Genomic DNA, 26,123 nt, shown 5'->3' with positions numbered 1-26,123 from the left:
TTTTATAGTATGTTCCGATTTCGGAGTGTTACCATTACCTACTTAAAACAACGAAATTCATCAAATTTTCATATTTTTCTCGATATCTATGCATCTTAGAACAGAGTGCAATATTGTTAACAATAAAATTTGCTACAATTTCTGTTCTAAAAGTTTTTTTATAGCATGCTCCGATTTCAAAGTGTTACCATTACCTACTTAAAACAACGAAATTCATAAAATTTTCATATTTTCTTATTTTTCTCGATATCTGTGCATCTTAGAGCAAAAGTGCTAGAGAGCAATATTGTTCAAAATAAAATTTGCTACAACTTTTGTTCTAAAAGTTTTTTTATAGCATGCTCCGATTTCAAAGTGTTACCATTAATTACTTAAAACAACGAAATTCATAAAATTTTCATATTTTCTTATTTTTCTCGATATCTGTGCATCTTAGAGCAAAAGTGCTACAGAGAAATATTGTTAAAAATAAAATTTGCTGCAACTTTTGTTCTAAAAGTTTTTTTATAGCATGCTCCGATTTCAAAGTGTTATCATTACCTACTTAAAACAACGAAATTCATCAAATTTTCATATTTTCCTATTTTTCTCCATATCTATGCATCTGACAGCAAATGTGAAAGAGTACAATATTGTTAAGAATCAAATTTGCTACAACTTTTGTTCTAAAAATTTTTTTGTAATATCCTCCGAATCTCGAGTGTTGCTATTACCTACTAGTAAAACAACGAAATTCATCAAATTTTCATACTTTGGTATTTACCTCGATATCTATGCATCTCAGAGCAAAAATGCAAGAGAGCAATATTGTTAAGAATAAAATTTGCTACAACTTTTGTTCTAAAAGTTTTTTTATAGCATGCTCCGATTTCGGAGTGTTACCATTACCTACTTAAAACAACGAAATTCATAAAATTTTCATATTTTCTTATTTTTCTCGATATCTGTGCATCTTAGAGCAAAAGTGCTAAAGAGCAATATTGTTAAGAATAAAATTTACTACAACTTTTGTTCTAAAAGTTTTTTTATAGCATGCTCCGATTTCAAAGTGTTACCATTACCTCCTTAAAACAACGATTTTCATAAAATTTTCATATTTTCCTATTTTTCTCGATATCTATGCATTTTAGAGCAAAAGTGCTAGAGAGCAATATTGTTAAGAATAAAATTTCCTATATCTTTTGTTTTAGAAGTTTTTTTATAGCATGCTCCGATTTCAAAGTGTTACCATTACCTACTTAAAACAACGATTTTCATAAAATTTTCATATTTTCGTATTTTTCTTCATATTGACGCATCTAAGTGCTAAAGTAGAAGAGAGCAATACTGTTAAGAATAAATTTGATAGATTTCTTAAATATATATTTTTTAAATCTTATTATTCTTTTTCATCAGATTCGTTTCCAAGCTTATGGCACACAACAAGGCCCAATGCACGGTTTACCCATCACAACCCCTTACCTCGCCAAAGATTACCTCCAACAAAAACGATTCCAAGCCCAATCAGCCGGAACCACCTACGTCTATGATTACCCCGATATGTTCCGACAAATGGTCGATTTGATGTGGAAACAACACATGAAGGAAAGATTATCCGGTAAATAAATCAATTTTATTTTTTTACACATCATTAATTTAAAAAAAAATTATTTTTTAACAGAAGAAATAAAACCACCCGAAACTTTCATGGATTTCGTCGAATTAGTCCTCGACGCCGAAACGGAAACTCGCCTAATCGAGCAAAAACGCGTCCCCGGCGAAAACAACGTCGGCATGGTCGCGTGGAGATTAACTCTATATACTCCTGAGTATCCAAACGGGCGCGATATAATCGTAATCGCCAACGATATAACTTTTTTAATCGGCTCGTTTGGTCCAAAAGAAGACAAAGTATTCGGGTTAGCGAGCGAAATCGCGCGCGAATTAAAAATCCCAAGAATATACGTCGCAGCAAATAGCGGCGCGAGAATCGGATTAGCCGAAGAGGTTAAAGGACTTTACAAAGTCGCGTGGGAACACCCAACAGAACCCGATCGAGGATTCCGATACCTATATTTAACCCCCGAGGATTACGCGAAAGCCCAAAACTCAGTTCGCGCGGTTTTAATCGAAGAAGACGGCGAATCGCGTTATAAATTAACCGATATTATCGGAAAAGACGATGGATTAGGCGTGGAGAATTTGCGCTACGCCGGGATGATAGCCGGGGAAACTTCAAAAGCTTACGATGAGGTTGTTACGATTTCGATGGTGACGTGTCGCGCGATTGGGATTGGATCGTACTTGGTGCGATTAGGACAAAGGATCATTCAAATTGAGAATTCGCATATTATTTTAACGGGGTATAGCGCGTTAAATAAGTTGTTGGGGAGGGAAGTTTACGCCTCAAACAATCAATTAGGGGGGACCCAAATCATGTATAATAACGGGGTTTCCCACAAAACGGAACAAACCGATTTAGACGGGATTTATACCATTTTAAAGTGGTTATCTTATATTCCTAAAGATAAATTTTCACCTTTACCGATTTTGGCTCCGATTGATCCCGTTGATCGCGATGTTTTTTACACCCCTACGAAAGCTCCGTATGATCCTCGATGGATGTTAGCTGGGAGACAATCTTTGAGTGATCCAAACGTTTGGGAGGATGGGTTATTTGATAAAGATTCGTGGCAGGAAATTATGCAACCGTGGGCACAAACTGTTGTAACGGGGAGAGCGAGATTGGGGGGAATCCCCGTTGGAGTTATCGCTGTTGAAACAAGAACCGTTGAGGTGCATCTCCCAGCGGATCCTGCGAATTTAGATTCTGAGGCGAAAAAAATTTCCCAAGCCGGTCAAGTTTGGTTCCCTGATTCCGCCTACAAAACGGCCCAAGCAATCCAAGATTTCTCCCGCGAAGACCTCCCGTTAATAATATTCGCGAATTGGCGCGGATTTAGCGGGGGGATGAAAGACATGTACGAACAAATCATGAAATTCGGCGCTTACATAGTCGATGGGTTACGCAAATACACAAAACCCATCATAATTTACATCCCACCCCACGGGGAGCTCCGCGGTGGAGCTTGGGCGGTCGTTGACCCCACGATAAACCCCCGTTACATGGAGATGTACGCCGACGCTGACGCACGAGGTGGGGTTTTAGAACCAGAAGGAATCGTCGAAATCAAATACCGCAAAAAAGATTTAATCAAAGCGATCCACCGAATCGACCCGCTAATCAAAGATTGGCTAGAAACCATCAAAATCCAATCGAATCATAACCACATTACATCATCCTTCGAAAGAAAAAATAGTTTATCAGCGGCGCAAACTCAAGAAGTCGCTAAAACCCCCGAAGTGATTGAGTTAGAAACAAAAATCGCGAATCGCGAGGCGTTATTAATGCCGATGTACCACCAAGTCGCGGTTCATTTCGCCGATTTACACGACACCCCCGAAAGAATGCACGAAAAAGGAACAATCTTAGATATTTTGACTTGGAAGAATTCGCGGAGGGTTTTATATTGGAGGTTAAAAAGGTTGATATTGCAAGATCAAGTTATTTCGAGTTTGTTGGAAGCGCAACCTAATTTGGGAGTGGGGCAAACTGAAGCGATGTTGAGACGGTGGTTTGTTGAGACGAAAGGAACCGCGGAGGTAAATTAATTTGAAATTGTTTTTAATTAATTAATGATTTTTGTTTAATTTAATTAAGGGATATTTATGGGATAACAATCAAACCGTCGTTGAATGGCTTGAGGAGCAAATGGATAAATCGATGGAGGAATCTGTGATTGGTTATAATCTTCATTGTGTTAAAAAAGATGCGATTATAAACAGGATGAGGAATTCTTTGGAGGTAAATAATATATATTATTTGTTTTTTTATTTTATGCTTTGCATATCATCATTAAAAACACGGCCGATATGATGTTTGAAATTTTGTAATTTTTAATTTTTCTAAATTATACAATTTTTTTTTAAATTTCAATAATATTACCTTAATTTTTACATCAAATAGGACCTTTAAGCTTCAATTTAACATACATATCATATCATTATCATAAAAAACACGGACGATATGATTTTTTGAAAATTCCGTATTTTGATTAAAAAATTTGACAATTTCTTCTTTAACAATTTTTTCCTGGAAATTTCAATAACATTATCATATAATTTTTATATCATATCATAACCTAGAATCTTTAAGCTTCAATTTAACATACATATCATTATTATTAAAAACACCGCCCATATGATTTTTGAATTTTTTTATTATTTTTGATTTATAAATTATACAATTTCTGCTTTAATTATTTTTTCCTGGAAATTTTAATAATAGGATCTTATAGTTTTCATATCACATCATAAAATAGGATCTTGAAGCTTCAATTTAACATACATATATCATTATCATTAAAAACACGGCAGAATTGATTTTTCGAAAAGTTCGTATTATTTTGAATTTATTAATTTGACAATTTCTTCTTTAATAATTTTTTCTTGGAAATTTCAATAATATTATCATATAATTTTTATATCACATCATAATCTAGAATGTTTAAGCTTCAATTTAACATACATATCATTATCATTAAAAACACGGCCGATATGATTTTTGAATTTTTTTTTAATTTTTGATTTATAAATTATACAATTTAATCTTCTAATTTAATCTTCTTTAATTACTTTTTTCCTGGAAATTTCAACAATATTATCATATAATTTTTATATCACATCATAATCTAGAATCTTTAAGCTTCAATTTAACATACATATCATATCATTATCATTAAAAACAACAATTATACAATTTAATCTTCTTTAATTACTTTTTTTTGGAAATTTCAATAATATGATCTTATAGTTTTCATATCACATCATAAAATAGGATCTTGAAGCTTCACTTTAACATACATATCATATCATTATCATTAAAAACGTGGCAAATATGATTTTTTGAAAATTTGGTGTTATTTTTATTTATAATTTGGAAATTTTCCCTTTAATAATTTTTCCGTGGAAATTTCAATAATATTATGATATAGTTTTTATATCACACTATAAATTAGAATCTTTAAGCTTCAATTTAACATACATATTATATCATTATCATTAAAAACACGGTAGATATGATTTTTTTAAAATTTCGTATTATTTTGAATTTATTAATTTGACAATTTTTTCTTTAATAATGTTTTCTTAGAAATTTCAATAATATTATCATATAATTTTTATATCACGTCATAATCTAGAATCTTTAAAGTTCAATTTAATATACATATCATATCATTATCATTAAAAACATGGCAAATATGATTTTTTTGAAAATTTGGAAATTTCCTCTTTAATAATTTTTTCGTGGAAATTTCAATAATATTATGATATAGTTTTTATATAACACTATAAATTAGAATCTTTAAGCTTCAATTTAACATACATATCATATCATTATCATTAAAAACACGGCAAATATGATTTTTTGTAAATTTGGTGTTATTTTTATTTATAATTTGGAAATTTCCTCTTTAATAATTTTTTCGTGGAAATTTTAATAATATTATGATATAGTTTTTATATCACACTAGAAATTAGAATCTTTAAGCTTCAATTTAACATACATATCATATCATTATCATTAAAAATACGGCAAATAAGATTTTTTGAAAATTTCGTATTATTTTAAATTTATTAATTTGACAATTTCTTCTTTCATAATTTTTTCTTAGAAATTTCAATAATATTATCATATAATTTTTAGATCACATCATAATCTAGAATCTTTAAGCTTCAATTTAACATACATATCATAATCATTAAAAACACAACAATTATACAATTTAATCTTCTTTAATTACTTTTTTCTGGAAATTTCAATAATATGATCTTATAGTTTTCATATCACATCATAAAATAGGATCTTGAAACTTCAATTTAACATACATATCATATCATTATCATTAAAAACACGGCAAATATGATTTTTTGAAAATTTGGTGTTATTTTTATTTATAATTTGGAAATTTCCTCTTTAATAATTTTTTCGTGGAAATTTCAATAATATTATGATATAGTTTTTATATCACACTATAAATTAGAATCTTTAAGGTTCAATTTAACATACATATCATATCATTATCATTAAAAACACCGCCGATATGATTTTTGAAATTTTAATAATTTTTGATTTTTCTAAATCATACCATTTTTTTGGAAATTTCAATAATATCATCTTACACTTTTTATACCACATCATCAAATAGGATCTTTAAGCTTCAATTTAATATACATATCATATCTATCATTAAAAACACGGACGATATGATTTTTTTGAAAATTCCGTATTTTGATTAATAAGTTTGACAATTTTTTCCTGGAAATTTCAATAACCTTATCATATAATTTTTATATCACATCATAATCTAGAATCTTTAAGGTTCAATTTAACACACATATCATTATCATTAAAAACACCGCCGATAAGATTTTTGAAATTTTTAGTTATTTTTGATTTATAAGTTATAGAATTTCTTCTTTAATTATTTTTTCTTGGAAATTTCAATAATATTATAATATAGTTTTTATATCACATCATAAACTAGAATCTTGAAGCTTCAATTTAACATACATATCATATAATTATCATTAAAAACACGGCAGATATGATTTTGAAATTTTTATTTATTTTTGATTTATAAATTATACAATTTCTGCTTTAATTATTTTTTCCTGGAAATTTCAATAATACGATCTTATAGTTTTCATATCACATCATAAAATACGATCTTGAAGCTTCAATTTAACATACATATAATATCAGTATTATTAAAAACACGGCAGATATGATTTTTTTTAAATTTCGTATTATTTTGAATTTATTAATTGGACAATTTCTTCTTTAATAATTTTTTCTTAGAAATTTCAATAATATTATCATATAATTTTTGTATCACATCATAATCTAGAATCTTTAAACTTCAATTTAATATACATATCATATCATTATCATTAAAAACACCGCCGATATGATTTTTGAAATTTTTATTTATTTTTCATTTATAAATTATACAATTTAATCTTCTTTAATTACTTTTTTCCTGGAAATTTCAATAATATGATCTTATAGTTTTCATATCACATCATAAAATAGGATCTTGAAACTTCAATTTAACATACATATCATATCATTATCATTAAAGACACGGCAAATATGATTTTTTGAAAATTTTATATTATTTTTATTTATAATTTGGAAAGTTCGTCTTTAATAATTGTTTCGTGGAAATTTCAATAATATTATGATATAGTTTTTATATCACACTATAAATTAGAATCTTTAAGCTTCAATTTAACATACATATCATATTATTATCATTAAAAACACGGCAAATATGATTTTTGGAAAATTTGGTGTTATTTTTATTTATAATTTGGAAATTTTTTGTTTAATAATTTTTTCGTGAAAATTTCAATAATATGATATAGTTTTTACATCACACTATAAATTAGAATCTTTAAGCTTCAATTTAACGTACATGTCATATCATTATCATTAAAAACACGGCAAATATGATTTTTTTTTAATTTCGTATTATTTTAAATTTATTAATTTAACAATTTCTTCTTTAATAATTTTCCTTAGAAATTTCAATAATATTATCATATAATTTTTATATCGCATCATAATCTAGAATCTTTAAGCTTCAATTTAACATACATATCATATCATTATCATTAAAAACATAACAATTATACAATTTAATCTTCTTTAATTACTTTTTTCTGGAAATTTCAATAAAACGATCTTATAGTTTTCATATCACATCATAAAATAGGATTTTGAAACTTCAGTTTAACATACATATCATATCATTATCATTAAAAATACGGCAAATATGATTTTTTGAAAATTTGGTGTTATTTTTATTTATACTTTGGAAATTTCCCCTTTAATAATTTTTTCGTGGAAATTTCAATAATATTATGATATAGTTTTTATATCACATTATAAATTAGAATCTTTAAGCTTCAATTTAACATACATATCATATCATTATTATTAAAAGTACGGCAGATATGATTTTTTGAAATTTTAATAATTTTTGATTTTTCTTAATTATACCATTTTTTTGGAAATTTCAATAATATCATCTTAGACTTTTTATACCACATCATCAAATAGGATTTTTAAGCTTCAATTTAGCATACATATCTTATCTATCATTAAAAACACGGACAATATGATTTTTTTGAAAATTCCGTATTTTGATAAAAAATTTGACAATTTCTTCTTTAACAATTTTTTCCTGGAAATTTCAATAACCTTATCATATAATTTTTATATCACATCATAATCTAGAATCTTTAAGCTACAATTTAACATACATATCATTATCATTAAAAACCCCGCCGATAAGATTTTTTAAATTTTTATTTATTTTTGATTTATAAATTATACAATTTCTTCTTTAATTTTTTTTCCTGGAAATTTCAATAATATTATAATATAGTTTTTATATCACATCATAAAATAGGATCTTTAAGCTTCAATTTAACATACATATCATATCATTATCATTAAAAACACGGGAGATATGATTTTTTGAAAATTCTGTATTTTGGTTAAAAAATTTGACAATTTCTTCTTTAACAATTTTCTCCTGGAAATTTCAATAACCTTATCATATAATTTTTATATCACATCATAATCTAGAATCTTTAAGCTTCAATTTAACATACATATCATTATCATTAAAAACACCGTCGATAAGATTTTTGAAATTTTTATTTATTTTTGATTTATAAATTATACAATTTCTTCTTTAATTATTTTTTCCTGGAAATTTCAATAATATTATAATATAGTTTTTATATCACATCATAAAATAGGATCTTTAAGCTTCAATTTAACATACATATTATATCATTATCATTCAAAACACGGACGATATGATTTTTTGAAAATTCCTATTTTGATTAATAAATTTGACAATTTCTTGTTTAACAATTTTTTCCTGGAAATTTCAGTAACATTATCATATAATTTTTATATCACATCATAATCTAGAATCTTTAAGCTTCAATTTAACTTACATATCATTAATATTAAAAACAACGCCGATATGATTTTTTAAATTTTTAATTATTTTTGATTTATAAATTCCACAATTTCTTCTTTAATTATTTTTCCCTGGAAATTTCAATAATATAATCTTATAGTTTTCATATCACATCATAAAAGAGGATCTTTAAGTTTCAATTTAACATACACATCATATCATTATCATTTAAAACACGGCAGATATGATTTTTTGAAAATTTCGTATTATTTTGGATTTATTAATTTAACAATTTCTTCTTTAATAATTTTTTCATGGAAATTTCAATAATATTATCATGTAGTTTTTATATCACATTATAATTTTGATGTCAGAAAACCAAATTCTGTTGTCAGAAGACTAAATATTACTAATGGTGCAGATTCTTCTCATAGAAAACAATACAGTCTTACTGGAAGACGAAATACTGCTGTCAAAAGACTATATACTGCTGGAAAAAGATTAAATATTGCTGGCAGAAAACTAAGTATTGCTAATAGAAGACTAGATGTTGCTAATGAAGTAGATCCTTCTTACAGAAGACTTCACATTACTACCAGAAGACGAAATACTATTGGCAGAGGACTAGATTTTGCTGGAAAAAGATTAGATATTGCTAATAGGGAAGATCCTCCTTATAGAAAACTACACATCATTACCAGAAGACGAATTAGCGTTGGCAAAAGATTAAATACTGCTGGCAGAAGTGTTAATTCGGCTCTTAGTAGACTAAGCATAACTAATGGTGCAGATTCTTCTTATAGAAAACAACAAATAGTTACCAGAAGATGAAATACTCTTGACAGAAGACTTAGATACTGCTCAAAGACTGGATGTTGCAAATGAAGTAGATCCTTCTTGCAATAGATTACACACATCTAATAGAAGACGAAATACTGTTGGCAGAAGACTTAATTTTACTATCAGAAGACCAAATTCTGTTGTCAAAACACTAGATATTACTAATGACGCAGATGCTTCTTCTTTTTTAATAATTTTTCCTACAAATTTCAATAATATTATCTTGTAATATTTATATCACATCATAAACTGGAATCTTTAAGCTTCAACTTAACCTACATATCATATCATTATCATCAAAAACACGGCAGATAAGATTTTTTGAAAATTTGTATTATTGTTGATTTATAATTTAACAATTTCCTCTTTAATAATTTTTTCCTGGAAATTTCAACAATATCATCTTATAGTAGTTTCTACATTACATCATAAAATAGCATCTTTAAACTTCAATTTAACATACACATCATATCATTATCATTAAAAACACCGCAAATATGATTTTTTTAAATTTCTTTTATTATTTTTAATTTATAATTTTAAAAATTTCTTCTTTAGTAATTTTATCGTGAAAATTTCAATAATATTATCATATAGTTTTTATATCACTTCACAAAATAGAAACATTAAACTTCAATTTGACATACATATCATATCATTATCATTAAAAACACGGACGATATGATTTTTTGAAAATTTCTTTTATTTTTGATTAATAAATTTAACAATTTCTTCTTTAAACAATTTTCTCCTGGAAATTTCAATAACATTATCATATAATTTTTATATCACATCATAATCTAAAATCTTTAAGCTACAATTTAACATACATATCATATTATAATTCTTAAAAATAGAATTGGCGGACACTATTATATTATATACACATAAATTTTAATTAATTAATTTTTTTATTAACGATAAATTTGTTGTTAAAGGATTGCCCCGATGTTGCGCTGGACGCCGTCGTAGATATCATCCAAAAATTAAATGATATGCAAAAAGCGGAGGTAATCAGGATTTTATCGCAGCTAAATCAAACGGAAACGAGCGCGGAGACGAGTTAACGATGGCGAAATTAATTATATTAGTTAATTAATTGCGGGAGAGAGTGCGCGATGTAATTGTCGGTGGTGCGGGTCTACGAATTAACTACAAGTGAGTTTTTAAAACGATTTTTTTTATTATTTTTCTTTGGTTTTTGTTAAATACGGTTTTTTCGTTATTATTTATAGTGAGCGATTATTTAAGGTTAATTCCGGGTTTTTTTTTTGATGTTTCCGATTTTAGTACAGCTTTCGAAATGAGTTTTTTGTGTTAAATCGAGGTGGGTTTTTTCGATTTTTTATAGTTAATTATAAATGTAATTTGTTTAGGAGAGGCTAAAAGATAAGTAATTTAAAAAAATTTATTGAGTTTTTATTCAAGACATAATAACCTACCTTTCCTGTATCCTGATGAATTCGCGTTTATTTTTATCGAATTAAATTGGTATCAATCGAGCTAAGTGAATTTTAAAATTATTTGTTTTTGAGATTTAGCATATAATTTTTTCGTGATGGATACAAAGTCATAAATAAGCAGCGTTTTAAATAAAATTTGTTAAGAATTAAAAAAGGAACACAAAAGTAAATCAGTTTTTGATACTTAGGAAATGGTTTAAATAATTGGTTACCATAGTTACCCATGGCTACTGCTATTTTTATCATGTTAGTTAAATTTGAAGACGTTAATCTTTAAAGCAATTTTTCTCGAAAATTTTCTTATGTAACCAATATTAATACTGAGTGTACTAGATTCAGAAAAAGCTATTCTTTCGTATTCCGTAATAAAAATGGAGGATTGCGATTTGAAAAAAAATATCGATGACGTCATAACTCGTTCAAAAGTAGCGGAAAAAAATTGAAATATACACCAAAAAATTACAACAAATTTAAATCTTTAGACCCGTTTCAGGGATTTTTCCATAAGCTGTTTATAATGATTTTATCACTTATATCCGTTACTTTACGGACACACTGTGTAGTCAAAAATGAAAACTCCAATTATTGTTATGTTAGCTATGAGACAATCTTTAAGTGATCCAAACGTTTGGGAGGATGGGTTATTTGATAAAGATTCGTGGCAGGAAATTATGCAACCGTGGGCTCAAACTGTTGTGACGGGGAGAGCGAGATTGGGGGGAATCCCCGTTGGAGTTATCGCTGTTGAAACAAGAACCGTTGAGGTGCATCTCCCAGCGGATCCTGCGAATTTAGACTCTGAGGCGAAAAAAATTTCCCAAGCCGGTCAAGTTTGGTTCCCAGATTCCGCCTACAAAACGGCCCAAGCAATCCAAGATTTCTCCCGCGAAGACCTCCCCTTAATAATATTCGCGAATTGGCGCGGATTTAGCGGGGGAATGAAAGACATGTACGAACAAATCATGAAATTCGGCGCTTACATAGTCGATGGGTTACGCAAATACACAAAACCCATCATAATTTACATCCCACCCCACGGGGAGCTCCGCGGTGGAGCTTGGGCGGTCGTTGACCCCACGATAAACCCCCGTTACATGGAGATGTACGCCGACGCTGACGCACGAGGTGGGGTTTTAGAACCAGAAGGAATCGTCGAAATCAAATACCGCAAAAAAGATTTAATCAAAGCGATCCACCGAATCGACCCGTTAATCAAAGATTGGCTAGAAACCATCAAAATCCAATCGAATCATAACCACATTACATCATCCTTCGAAAGAAAAAATAGCTTATCAGCGGCGCAAACTCAAGAAGTCGCTAAAACCCCCGAAGTGATTGAGTTAGAAACAAAAATCGCGAATCGCGAGGCGTTATTAATGCCGATGTACCACCAAGTCGCGGTTCATTTCGCCGATTTACACGATACCCCAGAAAGAATGCACGAAAAAGGAACAATCTTAGATATCTTAACTTGGAAGAATTCGCGGAGGGTTTTATATTGGAGGTTAAAAAGATTAATATTGCAAGATCAAGTTATTTCGAGTTTGTTGGAAGCGCAACCTAATTTGGGAGTGGGACAAACTGAAGCGATGTTGAGACGGTGGTTTGTTGAGACGAAAGGAACCGCGGAGGTAAATTAATTTGAAATTGTTTTTAATTAATTAATGATTTTTGTTTAATTTAATTAAGGGATATTTATGGGATAACAATCAAACCGTCGTTGAATGGCTTGAGGAGCAAATGGATAAATCGATGGAGGAATCTGTGATTGGTTATAATCTTCATTGTGTTAAAAAAGATGCGATTATAAACAGGATGAGGAATTCTTTGGAGGTAAATAATATATATTATTTGTTTTTTTATTTTATGCTTTACATATCATCATTAAAAACACGGCCGATATGATTTTTTGAAATTTTTTTAATTTTTGATTTTTCTAAATTATACAATTTTTTTGAAAATTTCAATAATATTATCTTAATTTTTACACCACATCATCAAATAGGACCTTTAAGCTTCAATTTAACATACATATCATATCATTATCATTAAAAACACGGACGATATGATTTTTTTTTAAATTTTGTATATTGATTACAAAATTTGACAATTTCTTCTTTAATAATTTTTTCCTGGAAATTTCAATAACATTATCATATAATTTTTGTATCATATCATAATCTAGAATCTTTAAGCTTCAATTTAACATACATATCATTATTATTAAAAACACCGCCCATATGATTTTTGAATTTTTTTATTATTTTTGATTTATAAATTATACAATTTAATCTTCTTTAATTACTTTTTCCTAGAAATTTCAATAATATGATCTTATAGTTTTCATATCACATCATAAAATAGGATCTTGAAGCTTCAATTTAACATACATATCATATCATTATCATTAAAAACACGGCAAATATGATTTTTTGAAAATTTGGTGTTATTTTTATTTATAATTTGGAAATTTTCTCATTAATAATTTTTTCGTGGAAATTTCAATAATATTATGATATAGTTTCTATATCACACTATAAATTAGAATCTTTAAGCTTCAATTTAACATACATATCATATCATTATCATTAAAAACACGGCAAATAAGATTTTTTGAAAATTTTGCATTATTTTTATTTATAATTCCTCTTTAATAATTGTTTCGTGGAATATTATGATATAGTTTTTATATCACACTATAAATTAGAATCTTTAAGCTTCAATTTGACATACATATCATATTATTATTATTAAAAATACGGTAGATATGATTTTTTGAAATTTTAATAATTTTTGATTTTTCTAAATTATACCCTTTTTTTTGGAAATTTCAATAATATCATCTTACACTTTTTATATCACATCATCAAATAGGATCTTTAAACTTCAATTTAACATACATATCATATCATTATCATTAAAAACACGGACGATATGATTTTTTGAAAATTCCTGTTTTCATTAATAAATTTGACAATTTCTTGTTTAACAATTTTTTCCTGCAAATTTCAATAACGGTATCATATAATTTTTATATCACATCATAATCTAGAATCTTTAAGCTTCAATTTAACATACATACCATTATCATTAAAAACCCCGCCGATAAGATTTTTGAAATTTTTATTTATTTTTGATTTATAAATTATACAATTTCTTCTTTAATTATTTTTTCCTGGAAATTTCAATAATATTATAATATAGTTTTTATATCACATCATAAAATAGGATCTTTAAGCTTCAATTTAACATACACATCATATCATTATCATTAAAAACACGGACGATATGATTTTTTGAAAATTCCGTATTTTGATAAAAAATTTGACAATTTCTTCTTTAACAATTTTTTCCTGGAAATTTCAATAACCTTATCATATAATTTTTATATCACATCATAATCTAGAATCATTAAGCTTCAATTTAACATACATATCATTATCATTAAAAACCCCGCCGATAAGATTTTTGAAATTTTTATTTATTTTTGATTTATAAATTATACAATTTCTTCTTTAATTATTTTTTCCTGGAAATTTCAATAATATTATAATATAGTTTTTATATCACATCATAAAATAGGATCTTTAAGCTTCAATTTAACATACACATCATATCATTATCATTAAAAACACGGACGATATGATTTTTTGAAAATTCCGTATTTTGATAAAAAATTTGACAATTTCTTCTTTAACAATTTTTTCCTGGAAATTTCAATAACCTTATCATATAATTTTTATATCACATCATAATCTAGAATCATTAAGCTTCAATTTAACATACATATCATTATCATTAAAAACCCCGCCGATAAGATTTTTGAAATTTTTATTTATTTTTGATTTATAAATTATACAATTTCTTCTTTAATTATTTTTTCCTGGAAATTTCAATAATATTATAATATAGTTTTTATATCACATCATAAAATAGGATCTTTAAGCTTCAATTTAACATACATATCATATCATTATCATTAAAACACGGACGATATGATTTTTTGAAAATTCTGTATTTTGGTTAAAAAATTTGACAATTTCTTCTTTAACAATTTTTTCCTGGAAATTTCAATAACCTTATCATATAATTTTTATATCACATCATAATCTAGAATCTTTAAGCTTCAATTTAACATACATATCATTATCATTAAAAACACCGTCGATAAGATTTTTGAAATTTTTATTTATTTTTGATTTATAAATTATACAATTTCTTCTTTAATTATTTTTTCCTGGAAATTTCAATAATATTATAATATAGTTTTTATATCACATCATAAAATAGGATCTTTAAGCTTCAATTTAACATACATATTATATCATTATCATTCAAAACACGGACGATATGATTTTTTGAAAATTCCTATTTTGATTAATAAATTTGACAATTTCTTGTTTAACAATTTTTTCCTGGAAATTTCAGTAACATTATCATATAATTTTTATATCACATCATAATCTAGAATCTTTAAGCTTCAATTTAACTTACATATCATTAATATTAAAAACAACGCCGATATGATTTTTTAAATTTTTAATTATTTTTGATTTATAAATTCCACAATTTCTTCTTTAATTATTTTTCCCTGGAAATTTCAATAATATAATCTTATAGTTTTCATATCACATCATAAAAGAGGATCTTTAAGTTTCAATTTAACATACACATCATATCATTATCATTTAAAACACGGCAGATATGATTTTTTGAAAATTTCGTATTATTTTGGATTTATTAATTTAACAATTTCTTCTTTAATAATTTTTTCATGGAAATTTCAATAATATTATCATGTAGTTTTTATATCACATTATAATTTTGATGTCAGAAAACCAAATTCTGTTGTCAGAAGACTAAATATTACTAATGGTGCAGATTCTTCTCATAGAAAACAATACAGTCTTACTGGAAGACGAAATACTGCTGTCAAAAGACTATATACTGCTGGAAAAAGATTAAATATTGCTGGCAGAAAACTAAGTATTGCTAATAGAAGACTAGATGTTGCTAATGAAGTAGATCCTTCTTACAGAAGACTTCACATTACTACCAGAAGACGAAATACTATTGGCAGAGGACTAGATTTTGCTGGAAAAAGATTAGATATTGCTAATAGGGAAGATCCTCCTTATAGAAAACTACACATCATTACCAGAAGACGAATTAGCGTTGGCAAAAGATTAAATACTGCTGGCAGAAGTGTTAATTCGGCTCTTAGTAGACTAAGCATAACTAATGGTGCAGATTCTTCTTATAGAAAACAACAAATAGTTACCAGAAGATGAAATACTCTTGACAGAAGACTTAGATACTGCTCAAAGACTGGATGTTGCAAATGAAGTAGATCCTTCTTGCAATAGATTACACACATCTAATAGAAGACGAAATACTGTTGGCAGAAGACTTAATTTTACTATCAGAAGACCAAATTCTGTTGTCAAAACACTAGATATTACTAATGACGCAGATGCTTCTTCTTTTTTAATAATTTTTCCTACAAATTTCAATAATATTATCTTGTAATATTTATATCACATCATAAACTGGAATCTTTAAGCTTCAACTTAACCTACATATCATATCATTATCATCAAAAACACGGCAAAACACGATAAGATTTTTTGAAAATTTGTATTATTGTTGATTTATAATTTAACAATTTCCTCTTTAATAATTTTTTCCTGGAAATTTCAATAATATTATAATATAGTTTTTATATCACATCATAAAATAGGATCTTTAAGCTTCAATTTAACATACATATTATATCATTATCATTCAAAACACGGACGATATGATTTTTTGAAAATTCCTATTTTGATTAATAAATTTGACAATTTCTTGTTTAACAATTTTTTCCTGGAAATTTCAGTAACATTATCATATAATTTTTATATCACATCATAATCTAGAATCTTTAAGCTTCAATTTAACTTACATATCATTAATATTAAAAACAACGCCGATATGATTTTTTAAATTTTTAATTATTTTTGATTTATAAATTCCACAATTTCTTCTTTAATTATTTTTCCCTGGAAATTTCAATAATATAATCTTATAGTTTTCATATCACATCATAAAAGAGGATCTTTAAGTTTCAATTTAACATACACATCATATCATTATCATTTAAAACACGGCAGATATGATTTTTTGAAAATTTCGTATTATTTTGGATTTATTAATTTAACAATTTCTTCTTTAATAATTTTTTCATGGAAATTTCAATAATATTATCATGTAGTTTTTATATCACATTATAATTTTGATGTCAGAAAACCAAATTCTGTTGTCAGAAGACTAAATATTACTAATGGTGCAGATTCTTCTCATAGAAAACAATACAGTCTTACTGGAAGACGAAATACTGCTGTCAAAAGACTATATACTGCTGGAAAAAGATTAAATATTGCTGGCAGAAAACTAAGTATTGCTAATAGAAGACTAGATGTTGCTAATGAAGTAGATCCTTCTTACAGAAGACTTCACATTACTACCAGAAGACGAAATACTATTGGCAGAGGACTAGATATTGCTGGAAAAAGATTAGATATTGCTAATAGGGAAGATCCTCCTTATAGAAAACTACACATCATTACCAGAAGACGAATTAGCGTTGGCAAAAGATTAAATACTGCTGGCAGAAGTCTTAATTCGGCTCTTAGTAGACTAAGCATAACTAATGGTGCAGATTCTTCTTATAGAAAACAACAAATAGTTACCAGAAGATGAAATACTCTTGATAGAAGACTTATATAGTGCTCGAAAGACACTAGATATTGCTGGTAGAAGACTTGCTAATGAAAGACAGGATGTTGCAAATGAAGCAGATCCTTCTTGCAGTAGACTACACACATCTAATAGAAGACGAAATACTCTTGGCAGAAGACTTAATTTTGCTATCAGAAGACCAAATTCTGTTGTCAAAACACTAGATATTACTAATGACGCAGATGCTTCTTCTTTTTTAATAATTTTTCCTACAAATTTCAATAATATTATCTTGTAATATTTATATCACATCATAAACTGGAATCTTTAAGCTTCAACTTAACCTACATATCATATCATTATCATCAAAAACACGGCAGATATGATTTTTTGAAAATTATATAATTATATTTTATTTTATTTTTGATTAATAAATTTAACAATTTAATCTTTAAACAATTTTTTCCTGGAAATTTCAATAATATTATCATATAATTTTTATATCACATCATAATCTAAAATCTTTAAGCTATAATTTAACATACATATCATATTATAATTCTTAAAAATAGAATTGGCGGACACTATAATATTATATACATATAAATTTTAATTAATTAATTTTTGTATTAACGATAAATTTGTTGTTAAAGGATTGCCCCGATGTTGCGCTGGACGCCGTCGTAGATATCATCCAAAAATTAAATGATATGCAAAAAGCGGAAGTAATCAGGATTTTATCGCAGCTAAATCAAACGGAAACGAGCGCGGAGACGAGTTAACGATGGCGAAATTAATTATATTAGTTAATTAATTGCGGGAGAGAGTGCGCGATGTAATTGTCGGTGGTGCGGGTCTACGAATTAACTACAAGTGAGTTTTTAAAACGATTTTTTTTTATCATTTTTGGATGGTTTTTGTTAAATACGGTTTTTTCGTTATTATTTATAGTGAGCGATTATTTAAGGTTAATTTCGGGTTTTTTTTTTGATGTTTCCGATTTTAGTACAGCTTTCGAAATGAGTTTTTTGTGTTAAATCGAGGTGGGTTTTTTCGATTTTTTATAGTTAATTATAAATGTAATTTGTTTAGGAGAGGCTAAAAGATAAGTAATTTAAAAAATTTGATTGAGTTTTTATTCAAGACATAATAACCTACCTTTCCTGTATCCTGATGAATTCGCGTTTATTTTTATCGAATTAAATTGGTATTAATCGAGTTAAATGAATTTTAAAATTATTTGTTTTTGAGATTGAAGAAATATTTCTTATGATTTCTCACAATATTTATGACATTGTGTCACCAATATTAATATTGACTGTACACACCAAAAAATTGCAACAAATTTAAATCTTTAGACCCGTTTCAGGGATTTTTCCATAAGCTGTTTATAATGATTTTATCACTTATATCTGTTACTTTATGGACAGACTGTATAGTGAAATTGGTCAAAAATGAAAATTCCAATTATTGTTGGTATCAAAAATTTTTTCAAATAAAACCTGTTAAGAATTAAAATAGGAACAACTTTTATTAATACAATTTTTTGAAATTATCAATTTTTAATTTCCCTGTGAATAGTATGGAAATGGAATACAATGTTATCTTTCTAATTATTGTTTGTATCAAATAATTTTTCAAATAAAACTTGTTAGGAATTAAGAAAGAAACAACTTTTCTTAATACATTTTTTTAAATTATTAAATTTTTAATTTCCCTCTGAATAGTACAGAAATAGAATTCAATGTATCTTTTTAATTTTTGTTTGAATCAAATAATTTTTCAAATAAAACTTGTTAGGAATTAAGAAAGGAACAACCTTTCTTAATACATTTTTTTTAAATTATTAAATTTTTAATTTCCCTCTGAATAGTACAGAAATAGAATTCAATGTATCTTTTTAATTCTTGTTTGAATCAAATAATTTCTCAAAACTTATTAGGAATTAAGAAAGGAACAACTTTTCTTAATACATTTTTTTTAAATTATTAAATTTTTAATTTTCCTCTGAATAGTACAGAAATAGAATTCAATGTATATTTTTAATTCTTGTTTGAATCAAATAATTTTTCAAATAAAACTTGTTAGGAATTAAGAAAGGAACAACTTTTCTTAATACATTTTTTTTAAATTATTAAATTTTTAATTTCCCTCTGAACAGTACAGAAATAGAATTCAATGTATATTTTTAATTCTTGTTTGAATCAAATAATTTTTCAAATAAAACTTGTTAGGAATTAAGAAAGGAACAACTTTTCTTAATACATTTTTTTTAAATTATTAAATTTTTAATTTCCCTCTGAATAGTGCAGAAATAGAATTCAATGTATCTTTTTAATTCTTGTTTGAATCAAATAATGTTTCAAATAAAACTTGTTAGGAATTAAGAAAGGAACAACTTTTCTTAATACATTTTTTTTAAATTATTAAATTTTTAATTTCCCTCTGAATAGTGCAGAAATAGAATTCAATGTATCTTTTTAATTCTTGTTTGAATCAAATAATGTTTCAAATAAAACTTGTTAGGAATTAAGAAAGGAACAACTTTTCTTAATACATTTTTTTTAAATTATTAAATTTTTAATTTCCCTCTGAATAGTACAGAAATAGAATTCAATGTATCTTTTTAATTCTTGTTTGAATCAAATAATTTTTCAAATAAAACTTGTTAAGAATTAAAAAAGGAACAACTTTTCTCAACACCTTTTTTTGAAATTATTAAATTTTTAATTTCCCTCTGAATAGTAAAGAAATAGAATTCAATCTATCTTTTTAATTCTTGTTTGAATCAAATAATTTTTCAAATAAAACTTATTAGGAATTAAGAAAGGAACAACTTTTCTTAATACATTTTTTTTAAATTATTAAATTTTTAATTTCCCTCTGAATAGTACAGAAATAGAATTCAATGTATCTTTTTAATTCTTGTTTGAATCAAATAATTTTTCAAATAAAACTTGTTAAGAATTAAAAAAGGAACAACTTTTCTCAACACCTTTTTTTGAAATTATTAAATTTTTAATTTCCCTCTGAATAGTAAAGAAATAGAATTCAATCTATCTTTTTAATTCTTGTTTGAATCAAATAATTTTTCAAATAAAACTTATTAGGAATTAAGAAAGGAACAACTTTTCTTAATACATTTTTTTTAAATTATTAAATTTTTAATTTTCCTCTGAATAGTACAGAAATAGAATTCAATGTATATTTTTAATTCTTGTTTGAATCAAATAATTTTTCAAATAAAACTTGTTAGGAATTAAGAAAGGAACAACTTTTCTTAATACATTTTTTTTAAATTATTAAATTTTTAATTTCCCTCTGAACAGTACAGAAATAGAATTCAATGTATATTTTTAATTCTTGTTTGAATCAAATAATTTTTCAAATAAAACTTGTTAGGAATTAAGAAAGGAACAACTTTTCTTAATACATTTTTTTTAAATTATTAAATTTTTAATTTCCCTCTGAATAGTGCAGAAATAGAATTCAATGTATCTTTTTAATTCTTGTTTGAATCAAATAATGTTTCAAATAAAACTTGTTAGGAATTAAGAAAGGAACAACTTTTCTTAATACATTTTTTTTAAATTATTAAATTTTTAATTTCCCTCTGAATAGTGCAGAAATAGAATTCAATGTATCTTTTTAATTCTTGTTTGAATCAAATAATGTTTCAAATAAAACTTGTTAGGAATTAAGAAAGGAACAACTTTTCTTAATACATTTTTTTTAAATTATTAAATTTTTAATTTCCCTCTGAATAGTACAGAAATAGAATTCAATGTATCTTTTTAATTCTTGTTTGAATCAAATAATTTTTCAAATAAAACTTGTTAAGAATTAAAAAAGGAACAACTTTTCTCAACACCTTTTTTTGAAATTATTAAATTTTTAATTTCCCTCTGAATAGTAAAGAAATAGAATTCAATCTATCTTTTTAATTCTTGTTTGAATCAAATAATTTTTCAAATAAAACTTATTAGGAATTAAGAAAGGAACAACTTTTCTTAATACATTTTTTTTAAATTATTAAATTTTTAATTTCCCTCTGAATAGTACAGAAATAGAATTCAATGTATCTTTTTAATTCTTGTTTGAATCAAATAATTTTTCAAATAAAACTTGTTAAGAATTAAAAAAGGAACAACTTTTCTTAATACATTTTTTTTAAATTATTAAATTTTTAATTTCCCTCTGAACAGTACAGAAATAGAATTCAATGTATCTTTTTAATTCTTGTTTGAATCAAATAATTTTTCAAATAAAACTTGTTAGGAATTAAGAAAGAAACAACTTTTCTTAATATATTTTTTTTAAATTATTAAATTTTTAATTTCCCTCTGAACAGTACAGAAATAGAATTCAATGTATCTTTTTAATTCTAGTTAAAATCAAATAATTTTTCAAATAAAACTTGTTAGGAATTAAAAAAGGAACAACTTTTCTTAATACATTTTTTTCAAATTATCATTTTTTAATTTCAACACTTTACAATGATTTCATTCAATTTCCACTAATACCTCAATTTTCTTGAAAACTCAATTTAATTAAACCCTAATGCGTGTTTTATTACTTAATCGAATAAAACGTGATTTTATTTCAATTTTTGTATCGACATGAAAACGTTATCAAGGGGATCGTTAAAATATTTCGTTGTATTTTTAATCTTAATAATTATTAACTTTATCTGCATAATTATAGTTCATACAACAAATATAATTCAAAGCTTTAAGTAAGTTCCCAAATTCTCCTAAATTAAATTTAAATTAAATCTTTTTAGTTACAACAAAATCGTTGAGATCGGATACGAAATATGTCATTACTCATTAACGATAATTTGTTGTCTCGTCGAAGTGGATATAATAAACAAATTAAACAAATTTGAGGATTTCTTTAAAGAATACAACAATTTAATAAACGAAATTATCGAATTAACTCAAAGTAGCTATCCACGCATAATTAACAAAAATTGTTTAATTTTTATCGGGGTCCATTTCATTTTAATATTATTCGGGGTTAGTTTGGATTATTTTTGTTTAAAACGAGAGAATATTTTTGTTTACGCCGAAATCTTTTTACAAATGCCAATTTTCATCGTCACGATTTATTTGATATTAATCGTACGCATTTTGAACTCAATTTCAAACTCATTTAATTCGATTAATATTCGTTTAAACACAAAAACTATTTTTATCCAAACAATAAACCCCTCTTTTTCAACAAAAAAATTAATCGAAATCTATGTCTCATTAAAAAACCAATCATTAAAATTAATTGATTTAATCGGGCGTCATTTATGCTTTTTCGGGTTATTTTTACTGTTATATTTGAGTTTAAAATGTTACGATGTTGCTTATTATTTAATTAGGACCAAGTTAACTCATGATTATGTGGAGAAAATTTCGATATCGGGGGAATTAATTGTCGTGGTTTTATTATTAATTGGTGTGTGTTTGTTGGAGACGTTTCGGCGGTTAGATGACGATTTTAAAAGGATTGGGGATGTTTTTGATCGGTTTATGTTGAGTTTTAGCGAAAATGTTGAGTTTATGGATGAAATTGATGTTTTAAATTATGACCTAATCGATGGATTGAAATTTACAGCCGCGGGGTATTTTGTTTTAAATACAACGATTATTGTGGACATTGTTATTTTGGTTTTAACAAATGTTTTTATATTTTTGCAGTTTGATAGGGGTTATTAAAATGTTTTTTTTTATATTACATTTATATTTCGATGAAAATAATAATATGCATTATATTCCATTTCTGTAGTGTTCAAAGGGAAATTAAAAAATTGATAAATTGAAAAAATTTTATTTGAAAAATTCTTTGATACAAACAATAATTAGAAAAATGACATTGAATTCTATTTCCGTACTGTTCAGAGGGAAATTACAAATTTAATAATTCAAAGTTTTAATTCAAACATAAATTAATTTCATTTTGGAAACATTTATTGATGTATACAGGTGTCCCGTTAAGCGTACGGAGCGGCTGTATCTCTAGAACGGTAAGGCCAAGAGGTTTGGGAAAAAAATTCTTATAAGTAAAGTGACCAAGAGAAATAGCTGGAAATTATTTTGAAGTTCGTAATTCAACCGCTAGGGGGCGTAACTGCCATTGAGAAACATAAAGTTGCCGCTATCTCAGAAATTTAGACGATGAGCTATAACTTTGACACCATCATTTAATAGCTTGGATAATACCGCATCGCTTTTGTTTTGCGATATTTCTCATATCTGTCATAATAAGGGAGGGGAAGGCCAATGCGTTTTCATATGTTTACATTTTAATATCTCCTAGATCATTCAACTGATTTGAATGTTTTCGGTGTTGTTTGAAAGAGCATTTTATGCTCTTTTTAAAGATATTTTCAGTAAGACCGTCTGCTTTAAAACAAATGAGCTAGAGGACGTTATCTGCAGCGATAACATATTTTTGTGATTTTTGAAGAAAAGTTAAATGGAACGATACTATTTACTTCACAGACCCTTAGTCACCTTAAAATTTGCTAAATTTTAGTGAAAACCGCATCTCGATATCGCCACCCGTTCTCGAGTTGTAGAAGAAAATGTTAAAAACTCGAGTGCCATCAATCGGATCCAGTTACCTCATCGAGAAAAACAAATCACATTACCATGGTAACTGTAAACATGTCATTTACTAACGCAGAAGCGTATGATAGAGCGTATGATGATTTATTTTCAATGTTTCGAATACGATGCAACTGCATGGCAAAAATGTGCAATTCAATTACGACAAAAAAAGACATTTTTCTCTAGAAGTGTTTTTAAGATTGACTTAGCGATTACAGAAAACTGGCAACGTGTAGCCCATTCAGACGTCTCTATGAATTCGTAAATCATATTGGTGCGCAATGTGATCCCACATAATCTGGGAACTCCGAAAACAATTGTCCACAAGAGTTCTCAAGAGAATAATATCTCCACCACGTTGTTTTACATCAGGCCTTAACAGATACCGATTATGATAACAGACTGAACTATTACCATTGACTTTTAAATATGATTTGTGCAAATCCAAACCTTTTATCACAAATGCTATGGATGCATGAAGCATCTGTCCACAAGCTGATGTAAACTTGCATAATATGCATTCTTGGTTCGAGCAAAACCCACATTGCTTTCACCCCTTTATCTATTGGGTAGACTAAACGATCTGACTTTTCAAGAAAAACCAATAACCAGGGAAAATATGACAAAACACTAAATACCATTAAAAAGTGTCCAGGGAAGAGACTTAGCAGCGCTTTTTTTTTTTCGTTGAAACTAGATTAAATAAATGCATCGAGGTTTATGTAAGATATTTCGAACATTAGTGAGCTATTTTTGCCAAAAATTTAAGTTATTCTAAGTGTTTCGGTTTATTTTGTTTTATTATCATTGTTGATGTTTCATTGATCCGTTGGCTTTTCAACACGCCTCAAAAGTAGTTTTGAAGCAGTTCTAAGCTTGGATAAAGTGTGAAGGAAGGTTCTAGACAATAAAATTTTTGTTATCTCTTATTTGTTTCTTAAGGTAACTTGATCCGATTAAGATATACGAATTTTTAACATTTTCTTTTATAATTCGAGAATGGATGGAGATATCGAGATGCGGTTTTCACTAATACTTAGCAAATTTTATGGTGATTAACGGTCTGTGAAGTAAATAGTACCGTTCCATTGAACTTTTTTTCAAAAATCACAAAAATATGTAACCGCTGCAGATAACGCCCTCTAGCTTATTTGTTTTAAACCAAGCGGTCTTACTGAAAATATCTTTTAAAAGAGCATGAAATGCTCTTTCAAACAAGACCAAAAATATTCAAATCGGTTGAATGGTCCAGGAGATATTAAAATGTAAACATTTGAAAACGCATTGGCCTCCCTCTCCCTTATTATGACAGATATGAAAAATATTGCAAAACAAAAGCGATGCGGTATTATCCAAGCTACTACATGATGTTGTCAAAGTTATAGCTCATCGTCTAATTTTCTGAGATAGCCGGAATTTTATGTTTCTCTATGGCAGTTACGCCCCCTAGCGGT

The 26,123-nt window shown here is 26.8% G+C and overlaps 2 protein-coding genes across 8 annotated transcripts in view; both read left to right on the top strand.

Annotated features, from left to right (window-relative positions):
* Window positions 1-11,291, top strand: part of LOC111421005 (acetyl-CoA carboxylase) — a 76,825-nt gene extending 65,534 nt beyond the window's left edge. For all 7 annotated transcript variants that reach the window (XM_071200982.1, XM_071200984.1, XM_071200985.1 and 4 more), the window contains 4 exons: window positions 1,396-1,597; window positions 1,661-3,642; window positions 3,701-3,844; window positions 10,823-11,291. In XM_071200982.1, coding sequence (XP_071057083.1) covers window positions 1,396-1,597; window positions 1,661-3,642; window positions 3,701-3,844; window positions 10,823-10,951 — 2,457 coding nt within the window. In that variant the 3' untranslated portion in view covers window positions 10,952-11,291. The remainder of the gene's footprint in view (window positions 1-1,395; window positions 1,598-1,660; window positions 3,643-3,700; window positions 3,845-10,822) is intronic.
* Window positions 11,292-11,683: 392 nt separating this feature from the next.
* On the top strand, window positions 11,684-19,188 carry LOC111422101 (acetyl-CoA carboxylase-like). Its single transcript, XM_071200990.1, has 3 exons — window positions 11,684-12,978; window positions 13,037-13,180; window positions 18,721-19,188. The coding sequence occupies exons 1-3, from the start codon at window positions 11,917-11,919 to the stop codon at window positions 18,847-18,849; spliced, it is 1,335 nt and encodes a 444-aa protein (XP_071057091.1). The 5' UTR covers window positions 11,684-11,916; the 3' UTR covers window positions 18,850-19,188.
* Window positions 19,189-26,123: the final 6,935 nt, after the last annotated feature.

The sequence above is a fragment of the Onthophagus taurus genome, unplaced genomic scaffold (genome assembly GCF_036711975.1).
Source record: "Onthophagus taurus isolate NC unplaced genomic scaffold, IU_Otau_3.0 ScKx7SY_15, whole genome shotgun sequence".
Classification (NCBI taxonomy): Eukaryota; Metazoa; Arthropoda; class Insecta; order Coleoptera; family Scarabaeidae; genus Onthophagus; species Onthophagus taurus.
This window is presented reverse-complemented; position numbering and strand designations above follow the sequence as displayed.